At 41.0% G+C, this 25972-nt stretch overlaps 1 protein-coding gene across 1 annotated transcript in view; it reads left to right on the top strand.

Moving 5' to 3' along the window:
- The first annotated feature begins 72 nt into the window (after positions 1-72).
- NDRG1 (N-myc downstream regulated 1) overlaps positions 73-25972 on the top strand; it is a 39830-nt gene continuing 13930 nt past the window's right edge. The window contains exons 1-5 of the mRNA XM_026043922.1: positions 73-108; positions 11467-11545; positions 16367-16402; positions 23141-23246; positions 24757-24877. Of these exons, the coding sequence (XP_025899707.1) occupies positions 11483-11545; positions 16367-16402; positions 23141-23246; positions 24757-24877 (326 nt within the window). The 5' untranslated portion in view covers positions 73-108; positions 11467-11482. The remainder of the gene's footprint in view (positions 109-11466; positions 11546-16366; positions 16403-23140; positions 23247-24756; positions 24878-25972) is intronic.

Genomic DNA, 25972 nt, shown 5'->3' with positions numbered 1-25972 from the left:
CAGCGCCGCCCGGCGGGCGGGGCGCGGGCTATAAATCCGGAGGTCGCGCTGGGCGGCCCCGGTAGGAGCGCGGTGGCGGCGGCGCACGGAGAGCGGCTCCTGCGGCGGGTAAGGCAAAACCCGGGCTGCGGGCTCCCTCCTTGTCCCGGGTCTCGCTGTTCTTAGAAAGCGAAGGAAAGGGTCCCTGAGCATTACCTTCCCTCTCCCCTCTCTTATTATTTTTCTTAATTATGCATGTTTTCAATGTATTTATTTTTCTCTTTTTCTGTCTCYGGGGAGGCGGCGAGTAAGGCAGGAGGTGGTGTTTGCTGGCGGCGTGGTGCCGCTTCCGCACATCAGTTCCCCTCCTGTTGCACCCGGCCGGGAGAAAATAAGCTGTGAAAGCAGTGCCGAGACTTTTCTGGCGACACTGAGCTCCTGGCACTCGTGGTGTCCCGGTTTTGCGGCTCTGCCCGGGCTTTGCTGCCCGCTGCGTGTCCGCTCCCCTGTGTGAGACCGTGGTGTCCGTGAGTGGCGAGAGCCGCGGTTTCTGCGTAGGCATCCCCGGGGCGGCTCGGCTTTGGGGTGGTGTTTGCAGAGCAGTGCCGTTCCCGACCCACAGCTGGTGACCTAACGTGTCACTTGACTTCTGCCGCTGAGGATGTTTTGGTTAGCATTTCCGTTGCATTACTGATTGCCTACGAAACATTTGCAAAGTGTATTCTCCACAGTGTTGCCCACTGTTTTAGGTGGCCCATGTYGCCTGCCTTTGCACTTCTTCCCCAGAAGACCCCTGTCAGGCTCCAGATGGAGATACTTACCAAATATGCTATTTGCTATTTTTTTTCTCTCTTGAGTTGTCTAATAGGAGCTGTGTTTCTATATTTTGAGCATAGAAAATATAGTAAAATGGGCACTGGACGTGTTTCCTGCTAGTTGTTGCAGTGTTTGACCTATGGATTTTAGTCTGTGATGGTAGTGGTGGTTGTTGTTGGTGCTGTTGTTGTTGCTTTTGGTTGGGGGTGGGTGTAACTGTCAAAAACAAACACCTGCAGAAAACCAACCATTCAGTGCAAACACTAGACATATTCTACAAACAGGAGCTGTTGAATACTTCAAGTAAACATGGGAAAAGTCTGTCTTGCTTTTAGTCCTGACAGTTTTGAGCTTGTTATGGAAATAACTTGCTGGAGAACTTCAGAGAGTGTCATTAAAGTTGATGGCCTGTTGAACTCAGTGCTGGGAGCAGATTTTTAAAAGTATTGTGCTCTTTTAACTTGTCTGTAGTCTAACATGTTAGCAGTCTAAATGTTAGCAACAGCTAACATTTTATGACTGGAGATGATATGTTGAAACTGAGGAGCTGGTGCAGCAAAAACAGTACTTAAAAGCCTSTACAGGCCCTTGAGTGCTAAAAAGTTCTCTGCCCTTTCAGAAATAATTTATGCTCAGGAGTTCTTAACGTTTGTGTCCTGAAATACAGGTATTTCTGGAAAAAAAATGATATAATGAAACCAGTTTTTAGTGTTGTAATGAGAGACTGTGTAGAATATGTATGGTTTGTGTACCTGGTGTTTTACAGCACAAGTAGAACAGATTGCATGGGATGAGAGTCTGGGAAGCTGGAGGTCACAACTTCTCTATCTGAGCTCCTTGCAATGTGGTACAACAGATACCTGAACAGAGTGGAATCTGACAACTTTGAACCAAAATTTCTATAAAAAGCATGTGAGCCAAGAGATGAATTCATTCCCTTGAGCACACTACAAAGTAGTTGGCCTCAAACCAAACTGGTGGAGAGGCACCTGGACAGTCCTGGTAAGCAAGGGATTCTATCTGGAGAAAAAGTGTTTTTTGTACTGTTTGCCTTCCTCGTATTTGCTAGCCACATCACTTAAGGTGACCACAGGATAGAGATGTTAGAAGTGTTGTGGTTCTGCAGGATTTGACAGTTGAGGAAGCTCTGTACTCCCTGCTGAGGGAGAGCTGCTGCATGGGAGCTGGCACCAGCACCACCGACAAGCAGACTCCTCCAGCGCTGCTGTTTCTGTGTCGGACAATGGCTTTTTTGTTCTTGCCAAAAGCAAAAGGAATGCTAGAACCGTGACAGATCATTTGGGTAGATTAAATGGAAGCTCAGAAAGAACAGCAGGATTTTTTTTATTCCAGTGGTCAGATATTGTGTTCTTTGAATACTCCKTATTGCATTATGACAGTTAAATGAGAAATCATAGTGCATCTTGAGGGACAGTATGGCATGGGAGCCTGGTCCCTCAAAGTAGTTATAAGAGAGTTGAATAATTCCTGTCTATTCTGGCAATTCAGATGGGATAATGATGAACTGATGTGATTTTCAGTCTGGGATTCATAAATTCAAAATATAAAATATGAAATATGAAATCATCAGAGAAAATCATTCTGTGATAAACCTAAATGATTGGTTTAGTTTGATTAAAGAGTAATTAGTATAGCTCCTGTAATTAGTATAGCTTCTGTTCACCACCTTAAAGGATTTCTTCAAATTTCTAACTTTCCATAGAATATACTATTTTCACACTTCATCTGTTAGAACTTGTTGCACTAAGTGCTGAACACGTATAAAATCACACAGTACCTCCTTTTATTACCTAAATAGACAAAGTGAAAGAAAAGATACAGAACTGTCTAGAAGTTCTTCAGAAACAAGACCAGAAACTGAAATTCTCAAAAATAAGAATTCTAATTACGGTAAATCAACTATGTTTTCATCATACCTACAGCTGGAAGCTTAAAGCAACACAAGCCCTTTTACTAGCAGAGAGAGCACAACCTGGCAAATCTGTGGCCTGGGTTCATTCAGTCCTAGGATRGAGCTGTATGCTGCACCAGTGAGTTTCTCTGGTTGGTCAGGTTTAGCAACTTAAAGCCTGCAGAAACCAGGAGACGCTCATTAAGRCAGCCACTGCTTGATCTTAATAATCATGCTGATTTTCAGGACCAAAGACTACTACACCAACAACTTTTTTTTTCTTTCCTTGTAACTTGCATATTGTGTATGGTACCTAACTATTTTAGGAAGGGTTGAGGTGCCTGCTTTCTTGACTGTAGCCCTGTCTCAACCAAGTAAGGCGATAGCCTTTATAGACTGCACTTCACTTTCAAGGTGTAAATTTTTATGATTACCTAGTACCTAAAATCAGCCTTCAGCCTTCTTACTGAAGAACTTCCTAGACGTTCAAATAGGGAGAGTATCTCTAGCGTTTGGCAGATCAGGGAAATGGTATCTTTGAGCTGTCTGTCCAAAACTTAGCCTCAAAAGTTATAAATAAGTTACTTTTTATCACTGGAAATAGTCATGGGAGATATTTTGTAGCTTCACTGGAGGCTTGAAAGAAGGCAACATCATTTTCAGATTTTGTACTGTATGTTGCTACAGATGATTAACGTCTGGGTTAGGCCTCTTGGAAATCAATGGCCATGAGTATAATGGCTATTGAACCTGATATTTCTCCCAAATGGTCGAGTGTTTTTTTTCTATGCATGTCGCTTCCAGTGTTCTGGCTAACTTCGGCAGGGCCAAGCAGCAGGAGGTAATCCTACTGCTAATTCTTTTGGCTGCAGAGTTAGAGTAGCAGTAAGAAACCATTCAAATCTGCTCCTGAATATGGTGATCATGTATCACTAAAACATGATGATGGTATAATTTATCTCAGTACTCAGGGCTGCTAAGAATCAGTGCCATTATTTGCCATTTAATGAGGAGCAGCAGGTGCTGAGAGGATTGAGATTGTTGTTGTCTGTTTCAAACTCAAGTGCACCAGCTCCTATGTTAGGGAATGAGGGAGATTAATTTAGTTTTAACTAAGGGGCTAGTGCAGGATCAGGCCTGCTTAGTTTCATACTTGGCTAGAACAYGTCTTTGGGTGATGCCCAGTGGTGTAGAGTCAAATGAGAGTTTCCCTATAGAGGGGAGCACTGTACTGTCCCCACCAACAGTTTTCCACAGCTGCATCTACTTGTGCAAAGCAGGATGTATGCTGCTTTTACTGCTCTTATTTTGTGTGGCTGATCAGGTTTCCTATGTTTCTTTTGGGGTTTGCGCTGCTTCCTTTCAGTTAATTGCCACAGTTTTTGTGTCTTTCATCTATCAGTCAGTTTTGTTTCCTCTTTACAAGCTGGAATTTGGTTGAAGCAGATCTTCCTTTTGGAGCCAGTTTTAAAATCAGATATTTGTTACTTTTCCAAGCCTTAGACTGTCTACTTCCTGTCTGAACTAAGTATAACTTCAAAAGAAAGCTCTTTTAGCTGCTCTTCTGCCATGGAAGTGTATAGGCAGCCTGCTAGCACTGTGTGGATGATGCAAAGATTAAGAGAATCAGGCCTTTAATACACCATAAAAGCCTACCTGACTTTCAAATAAATCTTTTCACCACTCTTATGTGGTCACCTTTTATTGCTTTACAGAAATTCTGATTTTTATGAAGGAAAATATTGAGTGAAAAGAATCTTAATCTGTAATGCCTCCAAGGGAGATCCTGTGGGTGGAGAGGCTGATGTTCAGTGCAGCAGAGCTGCACTGTGCCTACACATATGAAGATACCTAATGATAGGCAGAGAGTGTAATGGATGAGTTAAAAGGCTGATAAAGGGGAAATTCTTTGCTAGCAGAGCATGCAGATATCCAGACAGGAAAGGCAGTATTGGAGGAAGGAAGGATTGCTCTTGTTGCAGGTCACAAGTTTGCTTCCTTCAGGATGCTCCTGTACATATTGTCAAGAGATGATGTCAATTTCCTGCTGTTACTGTTGTAGAGTGCTCTATTTTGCTCCTGGTAGGTCTTAGGATGTATTTGTATCTTTGGGTGAAGTCACACTGTGTTAGGTTACGTGCTTATTATGTGAAATTGCAGTTTTGCATTGCAGTTTTATAATGATGCTTTTTACTCTAGCAAATTCAAAATACTTTCTTTTTTCTCCCATAGATGATCTAATGTTAACAGCGTCTCATATTTTTCTAGGTAGTGCATACTGCATTTCATGAATTTGTGTAGAAAATCCTAATATTAAGTATCAATTTGAGCATGGATAATTCTAAGCCCTTTTGTGTATGAAGTTTTGAAAGAGAACTTGAAACTTTTGAAGTATTCTACCTGATGTAATGTGCGCCTGCAGCATGTGCAACCTGGAGCATGGGTGGATTAGACTTTGAAAACAGTCGTCCAAGGCTGCCAAGTTGCTTGTTGTCCATCTTGAAGGAATGTGAAAGACTTATTTTGAGAAGCAAATAATATTCTGGTCCTGGAAATAGTGTTAACTCAGACACTCATTCACCAGACCCTTCTGCTGTGCCAGAGTGCTCTCAGCGCCTGCGAATATCGTAACGTGCATCAAGATGCTAAGACTTGCGGGCAATAGAAGGTCATGACCAAATCTAGTCTTGAGCATTTCAGCTCGAGCAAATGCTTAAATTTGGCAGACTTTATAATGGGATTTTCTTAAGGAAGACGAAAGGTGTGACCTTGACAATTTACCCACTTGTGCCAAGTTTTGAGCTCCGATTAAAATCAGGAGGTCTAGAGCTCTCTCAGAGGCGACTGGGAGCTCTCAGAAGCAAATTAGTATCAATAAATTCTATTTTCCTTCTTGAAAACAGACAAAAAACCCACACTTGTCATAGAAAATGCTAGTCCAGACATGCTGACAAGGATTTTTTTAAAAGAACTTGTAGTAGCAATGAGAGAAATTTTAATAGGCGGTAGAGCAAGTAGTGTTTGAACTCAGAAGCCATAATCTGAATAGTATGACCTAATAAATATAAAGATGCACCATCAGCGTTGGCTGTGATGTTTTGCAATTTGAGTACTTAATTTTGCAATATCAATATGAAAATGTAAAACACATAAAAAGAAACCACTAGGTACTTAGAGCCAAGTGACATTCTTCATCTCTGAGCATACTACAAGCCTGTTCCTTCTGGAATAATCTCAGAACGCTTTTGCCTCCAACTTGCAGGAACCACCCACTTTTTGAAGTAGTTGCAGCTGGGCAGAAGCTATGAAGTATTAAGCCATGGCAGATTGCAAATAGCAGGGGGTGGGAAGTATGGCCTGACACTGATGAGCTCTAGGAACAATAGCTTGTTTCTYGTCTCTTTAGACTGCAATCTTTTGTGGCAAAAAAAAAAGTCCTTTCCATGTTATGAAATGCCTAGTGCATTTTGGCAGTGTCACTCTTTATTCTGCTCCCAAAGTCCTGCCTCGCACCCAGAAGCAGAGGAGGTGTGAGTGTCCATAGCAAGGCATTGCAGTTTTGCCAACAATTCAGGAAGGATTGAGACAGATGCAAAAAAAAGGTTAATGAGGGTGTTTGGAGAGAGGGAAAGGAGACTGGTTGGCTTGGTCATGCAAGAAAACAAAGCCTGGGAAGGCAACAGATAACTCTTCTTTCCACCCTGCAGCACTGCCACCCACAGCATGGAGTTTTTTAAAGCTGAAGTACAATATTGGCCTTGGAATAAAAGAGCACGAAGTGTTTCTAAACAAAACTGAGGCTGCCAATGAGATGCTGTTTTTTTCCCATGCAAAAGGTGGGTTCCCCTGGTCCAAGTGCTGTGCCAAGCCATTGCCCTGAGCAAGAACTGCTCTCAATCATGTCAGCTGAAAACTGTTTCTTGGGGGAGCAGGTTGGGCTGATAGTTTAGATAATGGACTGTGCGAGCCCTATTTTTTAAGCTCTTTAAAGAAACTCCTTACCACAAAAGACTTCAGTTTCACAGAAGTGTGACTGGAAGTACTTTTAGATAGCAGATGTTGAAGAAACCTCAGTTTCAGAACTTCACTGGGGTTTGTCATCTCTTCCTCCAGGAGCTGTAACATGGCCCTTGCAGCAGCACTGGCATCTGCTGAAGCAAAAAGCCCATCTCAGACTGCTGCATGCTCCCCATTTCCCAGCAGACTAGAAACACACCAGCTCTCATTGCTGTGGAGAGGGCAAGTGTGAGCCAGATTTCTAACCCTGTGAAGCAGAGGAGGAACCCAAACTTTCTAAGGCACATTCTACAGCTTATCCCGCAGCGAAAGCATTGTGCAAACTGTGTTGCAAGAGTCTTCTAAAGTGTTTCCGACCATCTGTGGAATATATACATGGGTTACTTCCAGTGCAGCTTGTTTTAAGGCTGCTATGCGTATACAGCTGCCAGAACATATCTACACATGAGGAGTAACTAGTCCTTGGTCTGACAGTTTTGCAGTTTAAAGGCTGCGTTTGACCCAGAGCTGTCTCCTTGTGGCTGAATTTGGCTCTTTGACACAGTGCTCAAGGCCTTTATCGAAACATTTCAGCTTGCTAATCGGCTCACACTGCAAAAGTCTGACCTTAGAAATGGCTAAAACTTCTAAGTCCCTGCTTTCTGGCTTTGAGCACTGCTGTTATGCCACTAAAACCAGCAATGAAGCAGGCAGAGCTCTTGTTTTTGACTATGGCACTCAATAAACCATGAGTGCTAGGGAAGCTAGCGCTAAACCATGAGTGCTAGTAAAGGAGTTTGAAAAGAAATGAAAGCAAATTGGTGAGAAACAACAAAAACTAAATGAATGCCTGCAGTCCACTGGGCTATGAGGGCTGGGTGGAATCTGTGGATGGGGATTTACTGTTACACTGACGCTCACAGGATGCCAACTCCAAATATTCAACATCAGCAGACACTGTAATAGTTTCATTTCCCCAAATCATTTCTTCAGTTTAGAAATACTTTGGTTCCTTGCCCTTTTGATCTGAGATTTGAGGCAATTTAAGGCTTGCTATTCCAAGCTTTCTTAGTTTCAGGTTATTAACTTTTAATTGCAAATTGAGATTATCTTGGAGACACCAGAGGCTAAGGGAAACAAGTCCCCAAGTATTTTCAGCTCCTCTGGCTCCTGACACTTGCTGCTGTAACTGTTCATTCAATGCTACTTAACTGAAAAGGGAGATTTTTGTTTCTTAGGGGAAGAGAAGAACTGTTGAAGAATCTTTGATATTAAAAAMCATATTTTATGGAACTGTGTTGCAGAGAATCACTACACAAAGGAGCTCATGCCTACTAAAGACATTCCTAGATATGAATGTTTATAACAAAGCATAGTTTAACCAGAGAATGGTATAGGCTGATACTTGTACCTGAACTACAAAAGAAATAATTTTCCAATGAATCATAAATAAGAAGGTGAAATTTATGCAGTTTATTATGAATTATCTGAATTGTAAACTGCTCTTAATRGGAGTATGCCTTGTAGAGTATAGCTACATCTTGGGATAACCACACCCTTGTTTTTAGTTGACCTCTACTCCTTTGTTTTTAGGTGAGATGTTTTTTGTGGTGCATTATTTTGCTTTGTTTGTGAAGGTTTGAGCTGCATGGTTATTTGCTCTCTAGCAATGCACAGCTGATTCAGACCTGTGACCTATGGCAATCACTACCAATCCACTTTAACAAAGCTCTGGAGGCATTTTAGCTCCATTCCCTTTTGCCCMAATCTGCTTGTTTTGATAGTGCCTTGACTAGCTGTAGAATTAKAAAACCACAAAGCACCACCCCTCCACCTGCCTATAATTCCCACAAGCTATAATATATTATATTATATGGGATATAATCTGAACTGCCAATAATCAGGGCCAGGGAAATGGTTCCTGAGCATCTTTTAGGAAACTGATGGTTTGGAAGCAGTGGCTTTGGGCTGGACTTGGTTCAGAAAAGCCTTCTCTGATGGCCTTAATGGCCCATGTTGCACAGACAGCTTCACAYGCTACCTGTTTGGCTCACAAATGGGCATAGGTTGGTAGGTCCTGCTTGGAGGAAGCAGCTAGAAAGGAGAACTTGGGATTTCCAAGCATGCTGTGTGGACAAAGCAGAGTGGAGAAAAAAATACCCCAAAATTCTTTTTCTCAGTGTTGGCAACTTTGTACAAATGCTTRCAAATGCAAGTGAATCTTCAATTTTGAACACTTATCTGTTGTAAGGGATTTGAGATGTGTATAAAGCGGTGCTTGCACAGATATCTATTTAGGACGGTCCTGCTTTGAGCTGTGGTGCCACATAAAAGGGTAGCACAGAAGCACCCATTTGTATACTATAAAACTTGTGCTGAGATTGGATGACATGGCTGCTACCCCAACAACTTTCTCTTTCAAAAATAGGATGTTTTTCTTACAGCAGAGTCAGACGCCAGGGCTGCATTTGCCAACTCTGGCAAACTAATAGCAGGTTGTCATGCCTGGCGAGCAGTGTTGCTTTTTGGTGGGAAAGCTTCAGGTGTTGCCAGCAAAGAAAAGGAAAACCCAAAACGTGGAAATGCCTGGCCTGAGAGCATAATGTGGTTTAAGGAGTTATTTTGGCTCCAGAAGTGAGCCCTTACTGCATGCTGAGTTTTTGTTCAGCAGAACTTTGTGGAAGTAGTGAAGTTTCTGTATCAGCACTGCCTAGTACTGGTGCTTTTGGAAATGACGAGCAACAACTTTGAACTATTATGAAAATGTGTTTTTGTTGTTGTTTTGTTTCATTTTTCCTCTAGGGCCATAAAAAGCAGCAGTTCTGTTCTCTTGGGTGCCTCTTTYTGCGTCGTTTGTAGTCAGTGATCCGTCTCCTGCAAATCTAATGGTGTCCCATGTCAACAACTTTTCTTCCACAAACACAAACAGTGGCATTGATCTCCCAGCTGCTTCTGCCTGGAAGACTGTGGGGAGTCTGGCTTCATCCTTTCCTCTGTACACGAAACATGCAAAACCTTKTGTGCTTCTGGCCAATGTTGCAAAATACAGGAGACATTAAGGTGCTTTTTCTGTCCTGGCAGAACCTGCTCTGTGCAAAAAGAATCTCTTGAGTTAGCTGCATCTGTATGGAAACATTCTCAACCTTGAAATATTGCTTCAGCATTTGTTTGCCCCTTCTGCTGCACACAACAGCTCACTGTGTAGAACAGCAGATTAGGGATGGCTGTAATTGTAAGGGTATGTGACACTGTTTCTAAAATGCCRCTGTCATCTTTGGCAAGCCTGAACAAGAAGGTGACCTATGGGGAATTAACTATGTCTTGACTTTTCTGACTTTAAATAGCTCTGGTGCCCTGTAAAAAATTTGGATTACAAATTATTTGGAATGAGGACAGTTAGTTACCATGCATCTCAAGTGACAGGGTTAAATATTCATGAAACATTTTGCAAAACTTAATTTCTAGTGTAAATATTTGCCAAAAAAGAAAAAAAATCYATCCAGTTGCATAGCTCATAATAAACTTTCTGAAAGAGCTTTCACGTGCTCTGTAGTGGATTTCAAGCTCTCTTCATCAGTGTCCACCACTTTATAGCTTCCTGCAGCATCCTGCCATCTTACAAACTTTCTCACTTGCACRGCTTCGGCCAGGTGAAAGTGCTTCAAGTGAACCCATAGGGCTGAGTCAAATACTGATGCTGCCTCTGACTTGATCAAGAGGTCATTGGTGGTAGGCTGGGTGTATTGATTTAAATCAGGAGGCAGGAAACTGTGGTTTAGAAACTGTGGTTTAAAGAATTGATTTTTTCCTTTTTTAAAAATCTTGTTCCATATTTTTATGCTTATTGTTTCCCCTGTTCAGGAAAACCACCAATGAATAAAATGTTTCTTTGATTATTCTTAGTAAGTGCTAAATACATTACAGCCTTTTTGTTTTTCATTGTGAACACACTGACATGCTTCATTTGAGACAATTCTAAGGTTTTTCTMTAGAAATAACTGAACTAATGCATTTTAGCATAATGTAGTCAAAGGAATTCCATTTTTTTCTCAAACGCATGACAGCATGACACACACTTCTCCCGCAGATGTGTTTGACCTGCTTTAGCTTCCATGATGCTCATCTTGTTGTTGGAACAGGTTTAGTAGATGTTCTGCACAACCTCTCAGGGAGAAGTTCTCTGCCTCATGYACCTTGTTCTCTGCTGTAAGAACAAAAATATACAGTTCTGCAATTCCCGATTGGGGGAGAACTGTTCACTGAGCTGAAAGCTCCCATTTGTCATGCAGAAAGGTTCCCACTGCATCTGTAGGAGGGTCTGCTGCACCATTTGTCTTGACAGCAAACTAGTACTGGGGGTCTAGTGAGTATTTTCGTCTTTTGGCAGCAAATTGTGCTTAAGCTAATGAGGGCCTTCATAAAGATTGTTGTAACACCAGGTGAGTTTAAACAGTCAAATATTAAGTCAAATAAGCATTGTCCCTCCAAACTGGAGGTTGAAGATAGAATGTGTGCAGTTAGCATGACGCAGCTGTGTTGGGGCTTTAGGTGTGTTCAAGMCAGAAGATTTTCATGGGCAAAATCAACTTGGTGTCTTGCATTCAGCACTCCACACAAGTGAAGAGATTGCTCCAAGAAATTCATAACATTCCTATAAATTTTTTTTTAAACTATAGCTCAAGATAGTGGGTCATTGAGAGGAGCTTTGCTTYTTCCCTTCTTTGACATGTTGAGAATCAATATATTTTTTTCCATCTTTGCAGATACCAGCTACTGACCATGTCAGCAGAGTACCAGGATGCTCACCTCGCAGAGGTGAAACCTCTTGTGGAAAAGGAGGAGGTGAGTTTCTAAAGCTTTTTATTTCCAGGTTATTGTTGGAACTGCACTAATATCTAGATTAGCAAATCATGTTTGAGAAAATGGAGTCAGCAGGAGGGCAATTTCCTTTTTTGAAAGTAAGGCAAAATCGAGGCTTAATTATTGTATATTCTTCCTGAGTCTTTGGTTTTATTCTTTGAATGTTCATTTAGTGGTGGCAACTTTTAGATTTTTTCCCATTTTTTGAATARTGGCAGTTCTAGCTATTTTGGATGGTTCTAATTAGACACTCCATGTAGATCTTCTATATYTGTAAACTAACAAATGTTGGGTTACAAACCTTGCTTTACAGGTACCTTTAAAGGAGGCCCAGCTGTACAGAGAGCCTTTACACCTCTGTGCTAAGGGTTGAGTGTGCCCCATCCCATCTCCTCAGCTGCCGTGAGCTGTGCCTTGCTATGGCCAGACTGTTCTCAGGACTGCAGCCAGCTGTGTGTACAGAAACTGCAGGCATGCCATGTRGGCTGCAGCATATCTTACGCCTTTTTGCTTAAATGTGCTGTGTTTCTTTTACTTTCTCATTTTCTTTCTTTCATCCACTATTTTCAGCAATTCTCTGCCCACAGTGTCTGAGTTCCTGTCTGTCAGTGCCTGTCTGACCTTGCTCCATAATACTGCTCTATGTTTCAGTGTGTTCTTGGCAAATACTTAAATGCAGTACATGAATGGACCTATCTGCTTTTCCCTTACATCAAAAAATAAGATTTTTCTTCACAGTGATTGTAGTTCTTGACAATGAATCTTTTCTTTTTTTTCTCCCTTCTAGAACTATTTACTGCTCTATCTGCTTCTTTCTCTTTTATCTCCTACCTCTGTTGCATAAACACTTCAGAAAATCTTTTCCACTTAAGACTGCAGTGAAATGGCTGGAGAAACTTTAAACACAGGTTCTTTGCCAAGGACATTGCATAAAAGCAGAGCTTGTTTGGATACCAGTGAAAGCAGCACTCAAACTAAGATCCCTTTTTAATGCCAATATTGTTTAGTAGTTGCAAAGTGAAGCAAATATTAAGCAGAAATGCYAGAGTTACTGGAATGTCTTTGCTTCAAAGTTCTTCAAAGAAATATTTTAACATTGAAGAACTTTGGGGGTTTCTACAGTATGTAGATGAGAAATTATATCTTGACAACAAACTCTATATGCATTTATTAACGATACTACCTTAAGTTTTGTTTATGCACAGAAACTGGCACAGTCACCCTGCATTAATATCTTATGTGATCATTCTAACATAGAGTAAATGAGTTTAATATATTTTGAGAAAATGAAAAAATGATTACCCTAAAGGACCCTCAGCACATATCAAAATTAAAATAAGCTGGTGGGTGACACAACCTGAAATCACATCCTGGCTTATTGTATATAAGTTTTCTTGTTTAGGTGGGTCTTTTTTTTAGTGCATACACCTTCTTTAGACATTCTGAACAATGGTGCAAACTTATAGTCTACATGGATGTCTAGAGGATGTCACACCCACTAATGTTCAACTTTAGATTGCACTAGAACACACGACATACTTTAAGAAAAGTATAGCTAGAGATCAACAGTATACTAAGAATAAAATCCAACAAGTTACACAAGGTTAAATGCGTAGCTTGTACAGAGTGAACTCTCATCTTGTGCTGAGACTTTGCAAACTGACTACCACAAAGCTCAGTCAGCTCTTTAGATATACTTACATGAAGACCACTGCTCGTAACTGCAAATTGTACTACTGTGCTGGAAGTTCATMATTTAAGACAGCAGTTGTGGTTCGGATGTCTTCTGCCCTTAATTTACCTGGGCTTTTGGCACTGCATGTGTTCCTTGACAGGATGCTTAGGCTTTTTTCTTGTAAATCTTTTCCAGGTTTGGGCTTTGCAGTAAGTGTAGACTTAGTAAAGTTGTTCTTCTCTCCATACTTAACCACCCTAATGGAAATAGAGTTAACATGTTTTGCGTCTCTTACTATCTGGAGATGGTTTTAAGATATTTCTCCTGATAAAGCTGTGAAGTATCTTAGACTATCAGAAATGGGGAGGATTCACAGAATTCACAGAATATTTAAGGTTGGAAGGGACCTCTACAGATTATCTAGTCCAACCTTCCTGCTCAAGCAATGGATGATGGCAGAGATACTGGACAGTGGTGAGAGGCTGTCAGTAATGCTGATAGCCAGTCAAAGGTCTGGTCTCCATGTCTGGCCAGCTTCCCAAATGTAACAAAGCCTGTTTTTGCCCAGAATAAAATCCTTCCCACCTTCCACATTGTATAACCAAATTCCAGTAATGGCTGTGTGAGTTGCAAGTGCCCTTTGCATGCCCTAACAAAGAGACCTTCCATCCTAGAGAGGATTGAAGTGGGCTGTCAACGGTCTCATGGCTGGAATAAGCAATGGAAAAAAACAGTTGTGTTTTACTGTTCTGACTTGTCTGATGACCTCAGCAATACCTTAAGGTGTACTGGGTTTTGTGCTTTATTTTGCTGGTCTATAAGCAATCCTAGAATCCTAGAATTTTGCTGGTCTGTACAATCATAGAATCCTTTGGGTGGGAAGGGACCTTTAGAGATCTAGTCCAACCCTTCTGAACATGCAGRGTCACTTACAGCATGTGGCACAGGATTGCGTCCAGGTGGGTTTTGAAGATCTCCAGAGAAGGAGATTCCACAACCTACCTGGGCATCCTGTTCCAGGGCTCTACCACCCTCTCGGTGAAGAAGTTCTTCCTCATATGGAGGTGGAACCTTCTGTGTTTCAACTTAGACCAATTTCCCCTTGTCCTGTCACTAGCGACCACTGAGAAGAGTTTGGCCCCTTCCTCTCTCTGTTCTCCCTTCAGGTATTTGTACATCTTAATAAGATCTCCTCTCAATCTTCTCCAGAGAAAACAGGCCCAACTGACACAGTCTCTCCTCATACGAGAGATGTCCCAGTCCCTTAATCATCTTTGTTGCCCTCCTCTGGACCCTCTTCAGAAGCTCCATGTCCCTCTCATACTGGGGAGCCCAGAACTGCACACAGTACTCCAGGTGTGGCCTCACCAGAGCTGAGGAGAGGGGCAGAATCACCTCCCTTGACCTGCTGGCAACACTCCTCCTGATGCAGGCCAAGATCCCATTGGCCTGCTTGGCCACGAGGGCACACTGCTGACTCATGGTTAACTTGGTGTCAGCCAGGTCTTCCAGGTCCCTCTCCATGGAGCTACTCTCCAGCAGGTCAACCCCTAATCTGCACTAAAGTACTCTCTCAGTTTTTTTTTTGTAGGGCAGATGTTCCAGGCCTCTTATTCATAAGGAGGGATGCACTGTTGCTGAGTGTGGAGGAAGTGCTGCTTGAAAACTAGCTGTCTTGGGACCTCCTTCTGTTTAGAGCCCTAGCCCATGGGATTTTACCAAGTAGGTCTCTGAAGAGGCCAGAGTTGGCCCTCCTGAGGTCCATGGTTACAAGGCCACTTATAGCCCTGCTTCCATCTCTTTGGATCCTGAATTCCATCAACTCATGATCACTGCAGCCGCGGTTACTGCCCATCTTCCCATCTCCAATAAGTCCCTGTCTGTTTGTTAGTATGAGCTCCAGTAGCCCACCTCTCTTCATTGGCTCCTCTGCAATCTGTGTCAAAAATTATCATCAATGTACTTCAGGAATCTCCAGGACTGTTAGTGCCTCCCTGTGTTGTCTTTTCAGCTGATRTCAGGGWRGTTRAAGTCCCCCATGAGAGCCAGGGCCTGTGACCATGGGGCAGCTTCCAKCTGTCTGTAGAAGGCCTCATCAACTTCCTCATCCTGGTCAGGTGGCCTGTAGCAAACACCTACCACAGTGTCCCCCGTGTTACTCTGCCCTCTAATCCTTGCCCACAAGCTCTCAACTCATCATCCACTCCCACACTGAGTTCTATGCGTTCCAGTTGCTCTCTCACATAAAGAATGACTCCACCACCTCGCCTTCCCAGCCTGTCCTTCCTARAAAGCACRTAGCTTTCCATGACAGCACTCCAGTTGTGTGAGGTATCCCACTATGTCTCTGTAATTCCAATGGGATCATGATGCTGGAACTGCATACAGATCTCCAGTTCCTCCTGTTTATTCCCCATGCTGCGTGCATTGGTGTACAGGCATTTAAAGAAAGCAAGACTGCAGGTTTACYGGGAGGGGTGAAAGAGGACCCTCTATAATCATATCTTATACTCACTTCCTCACTACTATACTCCCACTGGGTGTCTTCTGACTTTGGCTGCATGACCTTGATGGCCCTGTCTATGTAACCCTCTCCTTCCCGCTTCCTGCTTAGTTTAAAGWCCTCCTAACCAGGTTAGCCAGCCTTTTGGCAAAGATACGCATTGCMRTCTTGCTGAGGTGGCTCTCATCATTTCCCACTAGACCCACTAGTAGTCTTCAAACAGAGTCCCATGGTCATAGAAACCAAAACCCTGTTGCCAAGACCAGTGATGCAGCCAGTTGTTAACCTTTAATATCCACCTTTTCTTCTTCATATCTGTTCCCCTCATTGGCAGGATGGAGAACACAACCTGAATCCCCCAGACTTTGTCTGCTATTCCTRGGGCTCTGAAATCYCGTTTGATGTTTCTCAGTGGGTGTCATTGGTGACAATGTGAAACATTAACAGAGGAAAATAGTTACATGCCTATTCTACTGCTTTGACATCTGCTGTGAAGATAAGTGGGTAAAAGCTCTAAGGTGAATTTTTGTATTTGTGGCTTAGAACACAAGCCTGAGTGCTTATGTAAAAGCAGATTTCTGCAGCTGCAAAAGTTACTCACATTAATGTCTTGATTTCTTCACAGGCTATCACTCGCCTCCTTCCAGACTTTGATGTTCAGGCAAGTAAAGCTCTTTTTTTTCAATTTGAGTAAAAGAGAAATTGAATTGATATTAAAAAAAATCCAAAAGGGTTAGAAATGACTGACTGTTCATGAGAAATACTGTTACTGTGGGATAAGGCTCAATGGATTTTTGCATAATGGTGTGAAGGAGACTGTAGGAGGCCTTTTCAAACTGAARCCGAGAAAGTTTCTTTGAAAAGGGGTGAATGGATACAGGCAGCTCTATTCTTGCTGCGTAAGATTTTTCTGCAGCGTTAGTGAAAGCAAAATATCCCTCCCTGTGCGCATACAGACACTTTCCCCAGTTAATTTTCTTTCATTAGCAGTGGGCTTGCCTTTCCTCTAAGGATATGCCCCTCTTAATGTATCCCACTAAAGTTTTCCAATTGGTGCTGAAGCGTGTGGAGTGGTAACAATATTAAGCAATCAGTTTTATCCAGGGCAGTTTGTCTTCTCTGGTTCTTAAGGTGCAGCTCAAGCAACGCACTGTGCTCTGATCCGTGTTGAGCTGAATGTGGAGAAAGCGGCAAACTCGCACCTGCCTTGAGAAAAAATAGATGGTGAAATTGCTTCTCTGAGGTTAGAATACATTTGTTGGGGAAAGATGCTTGCTGCATAACTTTCTTCTATTGAGGGAGTGCAAAGAGGGACGCATAGTTTACAGGAATAAGGCAAGCTATTGCATTTTACTGAGCTCTTGTACCTGCAGATGGCTGTACTTGGGGGAAAAAATGAGACAAGACATACTTTATTTGAGCCATTATGTGTTTTTGATTTGGTGCTGTGCAAGTAGGTGATAAAATATAACACAAACTAGAGCATCTTTTTCTGTTGGAACACAGAGGAGATGGTTATTTCAGTTATTTCTCCGGGTGCCTTTCAGTGGCATTTTTTATGGCAAAACTGTAGCTTTTATTAATACTACAGCTTCACCCTCATCTTTGTAATGATCCACTATCTGAAATCTTGATAAGTGTAAGTTACTCATCTCTGTACGGCTTCCTGCAAGACTCTGCACAGCATGTAAGATAATTTCTGTCAGGGTCCAGACTGATCACTTTTACTAAATTAATCTGAATCCTAGATTATTCCCTATAGGGAATACCACAATATTTTGATTAAATATGACTAAAGTGACCTGTATTTCATTTCTATTGTTGGAGTAAACTTGTTTGGTTTCTAAACTGTGCCTACATAGAGCTTTTTAAATTGTGAGATCAAACTCTGTAACCCTTTTTCTTTTGTTTTGTTTTGGATTAACTGTCGTTAATCCAAACCAGTGGTTCTTGTCATTTAGCCTTGCTGTGCCAGTTCTTTTTCTTTCTTTTTTTTTTTTTTTAAATTATCTTCCTTTCTTAGAACTTAATCCTTAGTTGTTCTAGTTCAAGAAGGGAAAATGTGGAAAAACAGTCTCGACCCGTTATGTTAAGAACCACCACTGGAAAGGATACGGGCTTATCTGCGTCCAAAGTTGCAAATAACCTCCCTGTACATCTTGAAGTTCTGCAGCTACTTGAAGGGCATTGTTTGAAGCTGTTGTGAGAGCTTTGCTTATGGAAGTACATGAGTCCCCATATGGCTCTGGAGGTCCTTGTCAGTAAAGGTCCATGAATGTGTTGAATAGGCTCTCTGACCCACATGCTGCCTTCTTAGGAGAGAGTGAACCTGGTCAGGAAAGCAAGTGCTCAGCATTTGAGAGTGTGGAGCTGTTCTGGCACCTTTATGTGGACATRTCCACCATATAACTTGCTTGGCCCTTTTGGGGGTAGGTCAGGTTGAGTTAGCAACTTTGCCTGCCACTGGCCACTGTCTCTGCCACATAGGACTGCCTTGGATGTGCTCTAGTGTGAGTATTGTGTTGAGTATTCAGATTTGGAAAGAAAGTCTTATTTCACATCTTATTTTCTTTGTTTATTTTACTGTTTTTGGTTTAAATCATCCATTATATAGCCTATCTTTCTTCTCCTGAAAGATCACAATGCAAGACTTGGTTATGGCTATTCTTTCATGGAGTTATTAGGGTGTGGCCAAGATAAGTGGGGTGGAAGAACTGACATCTTCTTCCCATTGGTGCTGTACATATGAATTTGTAGCACCTACCTGAAAGTTTTAAGTATTTCAAGTAGTTTAAGTAATTCAGATATAAAGTTACCTAGTCCATGCAATAAGGGAACATTCCTGCCCAAACATTCCYGTTTTAGCACAATTAATGACAAACAGCTGCAGAACAGTGTGCCCCATCCTATTTGACACTGGTTCAGCAAAAACACTTTTGTTGCATTTGCAGTTWAATATTGTTTGTCAGCTCTCTAACTTTGTAGTATCGGAGTTRGTGTATATATTGTATATATTTGCCCTTCACATTTGGGAAGTGAGAACTGAAGGAAACTGTTCTCTCCATAGTGAGGCAAAGCTTTGAGACATGTAGCAACTCTAGGTGGCAGAGCTGAGTTGGTCCCCTGCAATGGTGCTTGTACTCGTAGTGTGCTGGTGCCACTTGCCTCCTCCTGTCTTGGAGGTGGGCCACGGTTGAGCCCCTTGCAACAGGAGACAGCTCAGCCTTTCCTTGCCGTGTGACAGAGCAGATGGTTTCCTGCTGGCATCAGGTGCTGGCTGCATCTATGATGCTTGTTCTTGTAGTAAAATCTATTTAATAATCTAATACAGCTAAAATGAACCATTTCAAGGTAGAAAAAGCTAGAGGAGATGATGTTAAATAACTTAACAGGGCAAGAGAGATTTGGTACCCACTACAGCAATGTTATATTAACAACTCAAACTCTTTTRATCTTCAAGTTATTGCGGGGTAAAATGAAAAATAGCATAAGTGAGTAGCTAGTAAATTAAATTTCYGATTTGAATTTAGCCAAAGTATCCAAAATTTTATGAATTTAAGCATATTGTCCCCTACCTCTTTTTTAAAGAGTTCTGAAGCTTTTCCCTCGGTTCTATGCAAGAGAAGGGAATTGTACTTAACGGATATAATATTATAAATTAAGTAAGAGCATGAAATGGGCTTTGAGGATTAAATATATTTGAAAGCTTTAAAATAAGTATGATGGCATGCATCATTTTTAATTAAAATAGAAAGTACAGAGTATTTAGCAAAACATGCAATGCATATATTTTCTTTTGAAATGTTTTAAGATATTTTCACTGCATATCCCCTATTTAASAAAATGAATAACAAGCTGCTTATAAACATATTCCACAATTCGTGTTTCACTCATCTGTGGTAGAATGGAGTGAATAAATGAGCTTTCCTGTGGTATCAATTTACAGATTGCCTCACCCTTCTAATCTTATGACAAAATGATAGAAAATGTCGACCAGAAAAACATGTATACAAACTACTCGATGTAATCCAATGTGACTACAAAATGTAACCCAAAAAAGAAATCAGTTATTTTCAGACTAAGATAGCCTCTCTTAAATTGCATGTATCTAAAGCATTTTTGTGTGTGTTTTTAGAGCACTAAGAAAAGATTGTACCTCTCCTAACATGAGAGATGTGAACAGATGGCGAGTTGTCTTTATCCTTCTATCGGATTAGTGTATCTTGGATTTTTTTCTAAGATAGTGTTTTAATACAAATCAGTTGGTGAAGAGCCTCTTACTGTAACGCTGATGTTGATTAGGATGTGCTGCCATCTGTTTTCAGTGCTCTACATTTTCAAAACATTTGTCCGCACATCATGTAGCCAAATCTCTTGATTTTTGATAGGATCAGTAGAGGTGTGAAATAGTTGGTTTGACATCATCTATCCCAAAAAAAGGATTGAATTCGTAGGGTTTCTTAGAAGAACCTTTTCGCTATTTGTAGTTAAGCATTTATACTAGTGGAAAATAGTCCAACCCACTTGGATTACATGAGTCTCATTGTAAAGATGAAGAATTAAACCAGCTGTTAAACTGACTGTTATTTACACCAGTCGTTAGTTCAGAGTTGCTCCTATTTTCAGTTGATMCTGAGTATAAATTGGACCCAGACTTCCACCAGAAAAATTAGCTCCAGAGATCAGTGGGAAGTGCAGGTTCGWATGCCTTGCTTGGTCTATCCTGAACACATCTTTTTTCATACGTAGAGGAGGAGAATACTCAATTGTGAAAAGTTGTATCTTCTAAGAAAAATTATTCTGGGTTTTTCAGGGATATTACTGAAGAGATGTGGCATTCTCAGCAAGAAACATGTGATGATACAAAAGGCTTTCTTCTAAAGAGGAAGCAATTTCTAAATTCAGCATTTCTCAACAGAAGCAATATCTAGTATAATTTACTTTCATTACTTTGCTAAKTTTTGCCAACCTGCTGATGCTGCATCTTACGCCTTGCAAATACAGAATTAAGGTAGAAAAGAGTACTAGTTAGCCTAGAGCTATTATAAATCTCTTTTGGTGTATAATATAACTAATATTGTTACAAAAGATAATTGCCTGCCAGAAATGTTGCCTACAATAATATTGTTATGACTGGGCAGGAAGAATTTAGGCTAAATGCTGGTTTATTTACTGTGGAATTTGCTAAAGTGGTGTTCAAGAAAGGTTTCTTGTTGTTCGCAGTCTTTTATGTACATACTGTAATCTTTACTCCTGGCTTTTAGAAATGAACGTGGTTCTGATTTAATTTAAAATCAGTTTGAGATATTTTAGCATTTGTGAAATCAAGATCCCAAAGACACTTAAACTAAACAAAAGCTAATGAGAACAGGAATGACTAATTCCCAGGTTTGAAAGCTGGCACTTCCCATACTGTGTGGCAGAGCCTTAGTTCATCTTTGATGTCTGAGCTATATTAAATAAGTACTTCTCTTGGTCAAACCTGACTCAAATCCTATTTAAGAATGACGTCCTGAGTTAGTCTGGTTTGTTTTTTCGAGCGGGGCATTATGGGAGCCATAAGCCTATGCAGAATAGCAGCTTGTCTATATAACCCAGTTTCCTACTTGAGTGAAGTAGAAAACCTGCTGTTTGCTCCTCTGTCTGACTTACTGGATTTATCACGCTGTTGTGCCTAAAGATGGTGTTGGATATGGAGGATACAGCTTACTTGTTAAGCAATGCAGTAAGTATGCAAAAGACTGAATCTCTCAAGAGATTTAGGAGCTGAACGTTATTGTTTTGGCATAATAGAGTTCAGATAATGATACTCAAACCTGCCTGGGGGTGAGATGGGGGCAGTATTGATTTGTGGGTATGATGTACTTAAAACAGATGTAAATGAGCAATTGCAAGAAAAATAGGTATATTGTGGAATAATGCTGCCTGATATCCTTATTTTCAACAAAATCAATGGTCTATTTTAAGTATCAAATGCCTGAAATAGGAGTTGCATCAAGTTATTACTTTGCTTCAGAGCCCAGAAGGACTCCTGGCTTTTTGTTGTGAAGGCATTCAGAGTTTCATGCTTAAGGCTTCTGAAGAATCTCTAAAGATTTGGAGCTAACCTAGACTTCCTCTCGATAGATCATGAGGTGAGCCAGGCAAGCCCAGCAGTAGCAGACAGTGCTTGTACTTAATGTCGTGCATGGAAGGAAATGTTCTCACAAAGTGCCAAGCCTGACGCTTAGCTCTACACTGCTTTGACTTTAGGTTTACTGCATGTGAATGTAATAAAAGGTAGAAAAGTGCCCTGCACATCTGCTGTGATTCCCTTCATAGCCATGACAATCCAACAGGTTGCTTCTACCCACTTTAATTTACATATGCAAAAGAAATGAGAACTGTTCTGTATGTCCTGGATGTTGGTACCACCTGAATAGTACCTGACTTAGTTACACATCTGACAAATAAGACTAGTCAGAGGGTTTTTGATAACGTTACCTGTAGTTTTTTTGCTATTTCACAGTCATCCCAACAACACTGTGGATACACTGATTGTTTGCGCTTGGCCCTACGTAACAGCCATCCCTAAAGTTAACACAAGGCTCCACGGTGTGAAAACTCTTTGTGACAAATGCAGGCTATTTAAGAGTGGTTTCATAAAGAAAATAATATTTATTTGCTGATTTAAAGTCTTTTTTATTGGAAAATGAAGCTTTTTCTTTTGTCAAGCAGCTTTTACCTCCGCAGATACCATATACYATTGTTCTCAGTTGTCCTTGTTGTAGACATTAATACACAGAGCTAGTCAGTGTTATTCTGACTTTTACCAAGGGTTAAAACTGTTTCTTCTGCATCTGATTAGAGCTAGCAGTTTTAAGTGCTTTTGTAGCTGCCAGGGGTTTGGAGTAGATGAGGTTGTGTACAAAATGCTTCCCAGTGTGGTTTAAAGGTGTTGGTATCCTGGAAAAATAAAATAAATAAATAAATAAGCATCTTGGCATCAGGGTGGAGTGTATAGAGGAAGGGGGTATAGAGAGTCCATGTTGTGGTAGGAAATTGCAGAGATCCCTGGAACTGAGAAGTAATTGGGCTGAGCCCAGCTGGGAGAGTGGCACTATGGGGACAACTGGTAGGGACAGGAGTAAGGAGTGTGCTGAGTTGAGCTCCTTGATGTGATCCCCCACTTGTGTAGACTCCTCAGTACATCCTGAAACCACCCAACACTGATATTCACCAGAAAACCTCTCTCAACTGCTTTAGCTGTGTAACATTTTCTGAGCTTATTTTTCCCTTCTTTGAGCTGCATTCCAATACTCACCCTGAGCAACAGTGAAGATCAAAGGTCTCCAGTGAGGGTTGAGTTGAGCCAGAGTTGAGTGCCAGAACCTGTCAGATTCTTCTTTCTCTTTCTCAGGAACAGGATGTGGAGACCGTGCATGGCTCTGTCCATGTCACGATGTGTGGGACTCCCAAGGGCAACAGACCTGCCATCCTAACATACCATGACATCGGGCTGAATCGTAAGTAGACTTCTTGTTTAGGTCTTCCTTGGTTTTCATTTTCATTTGAGTATTTATAACCACTGCTGTAATTAAAGCTATGGAAGCAACTGTGGTTAATTTTTTTTCCTAGATCCTTGCTCATGGATGTGCAGTGCAAAATATTAGATAGTACTGTCCTTTGTATAGGGATATGCCCAGCTTAATTCTCCTTTTCGAGCTGGTTGAATTCTCAGATTTGTTTTTCTTGCCCTGTCCAACTCCCTGAAGTAATTAATTAGAAAGTTTCACTTAAAGATGCAAAGGGATCTCTGGCAGTATTTTGTGACCTTATAAAAACACTGTAAAAATGCCCACGGGAGATGGCTGAGGCTATTTCCAGCAGGACTGATCAAGATGCTGGCTCTTGGCTTGCAGTTCTTCAGATTATTGATCTTGTGCTGCCAAGGATATGCCACATCTATTAGGTGTCTTTCTCATGCAGACGGGAAAAACTAAATGAATGTGGGCATTGCATCTCCAATCACTACTTTAAAAAAAAAAAAAAAAACTTATGTTTTATTTCATCTAAGAAAGTAATAACCTAGTATCCAGATCTGCTCCACTTTCTTTTCACTTATACTTTTTGCTTTTCGCAATTTTCTGTTCCTTAATCAGTTATTAAAACTTTAAAACATCTGCAGATCTCTGAAGTCTAATTGTTGAAGAAGAAGAAAAAATATCATTCATAAGACAGACTCTGTTTTCTTGACTATTTTTAGCAGAACTGCTTTATTTTGGATTTTCAGTGGATTAGGGCAGGGCTTAATCTAGATCTAATCTTTCATTAAGACTTTTTTCTTTTTAGACATACAAAGCCTATCTGGTGAATGGTATGATGAATAAAAGTTCTTCCACTTTGAAATGGGAAGAAATAGCATGTTCCACCAGTGTTGGATTTTAGCTGAAAATGCTTTATAATTTCTATTGATTTTTTTCCTCATGCATTATGTAGCGTGAGGCAATTGAAAAACACATACTCAATATTGAACAGTTTTATAGGTCTCTCAAAGTGCTACAGAATTCATGTTTTCCACCTGAGGAAAATGTGCTAATGCTCTCCCACATTTCTGGTCTTCACACACCAGAAATCAAATCATCTCAAAGTTTTGGGCCTAAAGCCTTAAATATCACATTTGGACATTTTTGTCTTCAGTTGTCTGCAGCAGCTGCTAATGTAATATTTATCTTGTAATACTTGGGCAAAAGTACAAGCCTCCATCTCAGAGATGAATACTTTCTTCTCCATCTGTTTTGACATAATTCAAAGAAAAAATGACTAGATAAGTCAATAGAAAAAAATTACCGAAGCCAAATCCTGGGGTGAATTCTCCTTACTGGCCTTTATTGCTGTTTTAACTTTTGAACAAAGAATTCCTAGGGATTTTGGTGCACCATGTAAATACTTTTGGGAAATGCCAGAACAACTATTAAGTAAAGGTCAGCTGGCCATGAGGAAAGAGCTTAATTGTTCTTTTTTTCTTTTTTTAAGATAAAACTTGCTTCAACCCTCTCTTCAACTTCGAGGATATGCAGGAGATCACCCAGCACTTCGCAGTTTGCCATGTGGATGCACCTGGGCAGCAGGATGGAGCGGCATCCTTCCCAGCTGGGTGAGTTGTCAGGGGAACAGTCTCTGCTTTCACAGCTATCCCCTTACTGTGGTTGAAAGAAGAGTCTTGATCTTCAGTTTAATTAAAAAGCACTTGAAAGAAAACATAAGTTGGTTTCTGAACTGAAATCCTCAGGCTCCACATTTCTAAGTTACTGGAGCCCTGTTGTGTTCTGGCAGTTCACAGTAGACTCTGGGGCTATAATTTCATGTTTAATCTCTGACTAGACTTCTTGAAAAACAATTCCTTGACAGATGCCACTTTAAATAAGGTCACCTTGTTTTGATGATTTAATTTTGAGTGCAAGTACAAAATTAAATTCACTCAATCAACTTAGTCATTAGCTGCTAAATAGTGTCTTTTGCAAGTCAGCTTTTTATGAAATGGTAGAATGGAAGACACTGAGGAATAAAACTGGGAAGTTATTTGGGAAGTCCAAGTCACCTAATTATAACAAAGTGATGTTCCTCCACCTATCATAAATAGATTCACGCTCCAGAGTGCATATGGCATATGATGCTTGGAAGTTTTGTGTGCCATGACCATGGTCTTGGCCAGAATGCTTGCCCTATTTAGTCAAATGAGACAGGTTTGCCATAAGATGACCCTTGGATAGGTTCACCTCCCCTGAGGAAGGGAGCAGCCAGCGAGCCAAGGGAAGGAACAGTTGTTCTATAAGAACAAGGTATTAAGGAGCTTATATGTACTCCTATGTCATGAGCTACTCTGTTTCCTTTCTTAATTTCTAAGCTGGTCTGATGCTATGGAGGTCACCATGGGCCAGGTTCTTGGCTTGTGTTAACAAGAGTGGCCCAGTTTTCTACTAGCAGGGCAGGCAAAGCTTTTCCTGTCGCTCCCCTTTGAATTTGTTCAAATTAAATGTCTTAATACTCATTCAGAATATGGGCATTAGCACTTCTGTGTTATCAGATCCATGGGGCAACTACCATGGTTTGTGCTAGTAAGGTCCACCACTTAATGGCAGCATCACGGCATCACAGAGAGTTGTGCTGTCAAGACAGTTTAGCAACTGTCTAGAACAAGACAGCAAATACTAAGAGAAGAGCTTAAAATAATTTGTTGCTCTTTCTTGGA

This window comes from Nothoprocta perdicaria, unplaced genomic scaffold (genome assembly GCF_003342845.1).
Source record: "Nothoprocta perdicaria isolate Ctin4 unplaced genomic scaffold, notPer1 scaffold_341, whole genome shotgun sequence".
Lineage (NCBI taxonomy): Eukaryota > Metazoa > Chordata > Aves > Tinamiformes > Tinamidae > Nothoprocta > Nothoprocta perdicaria.
The sequence above is the reverse complement of the archived record's forward strand: the minus strand, read 5'-3'. Positions and strand labels throughout refer to the sequence as shown.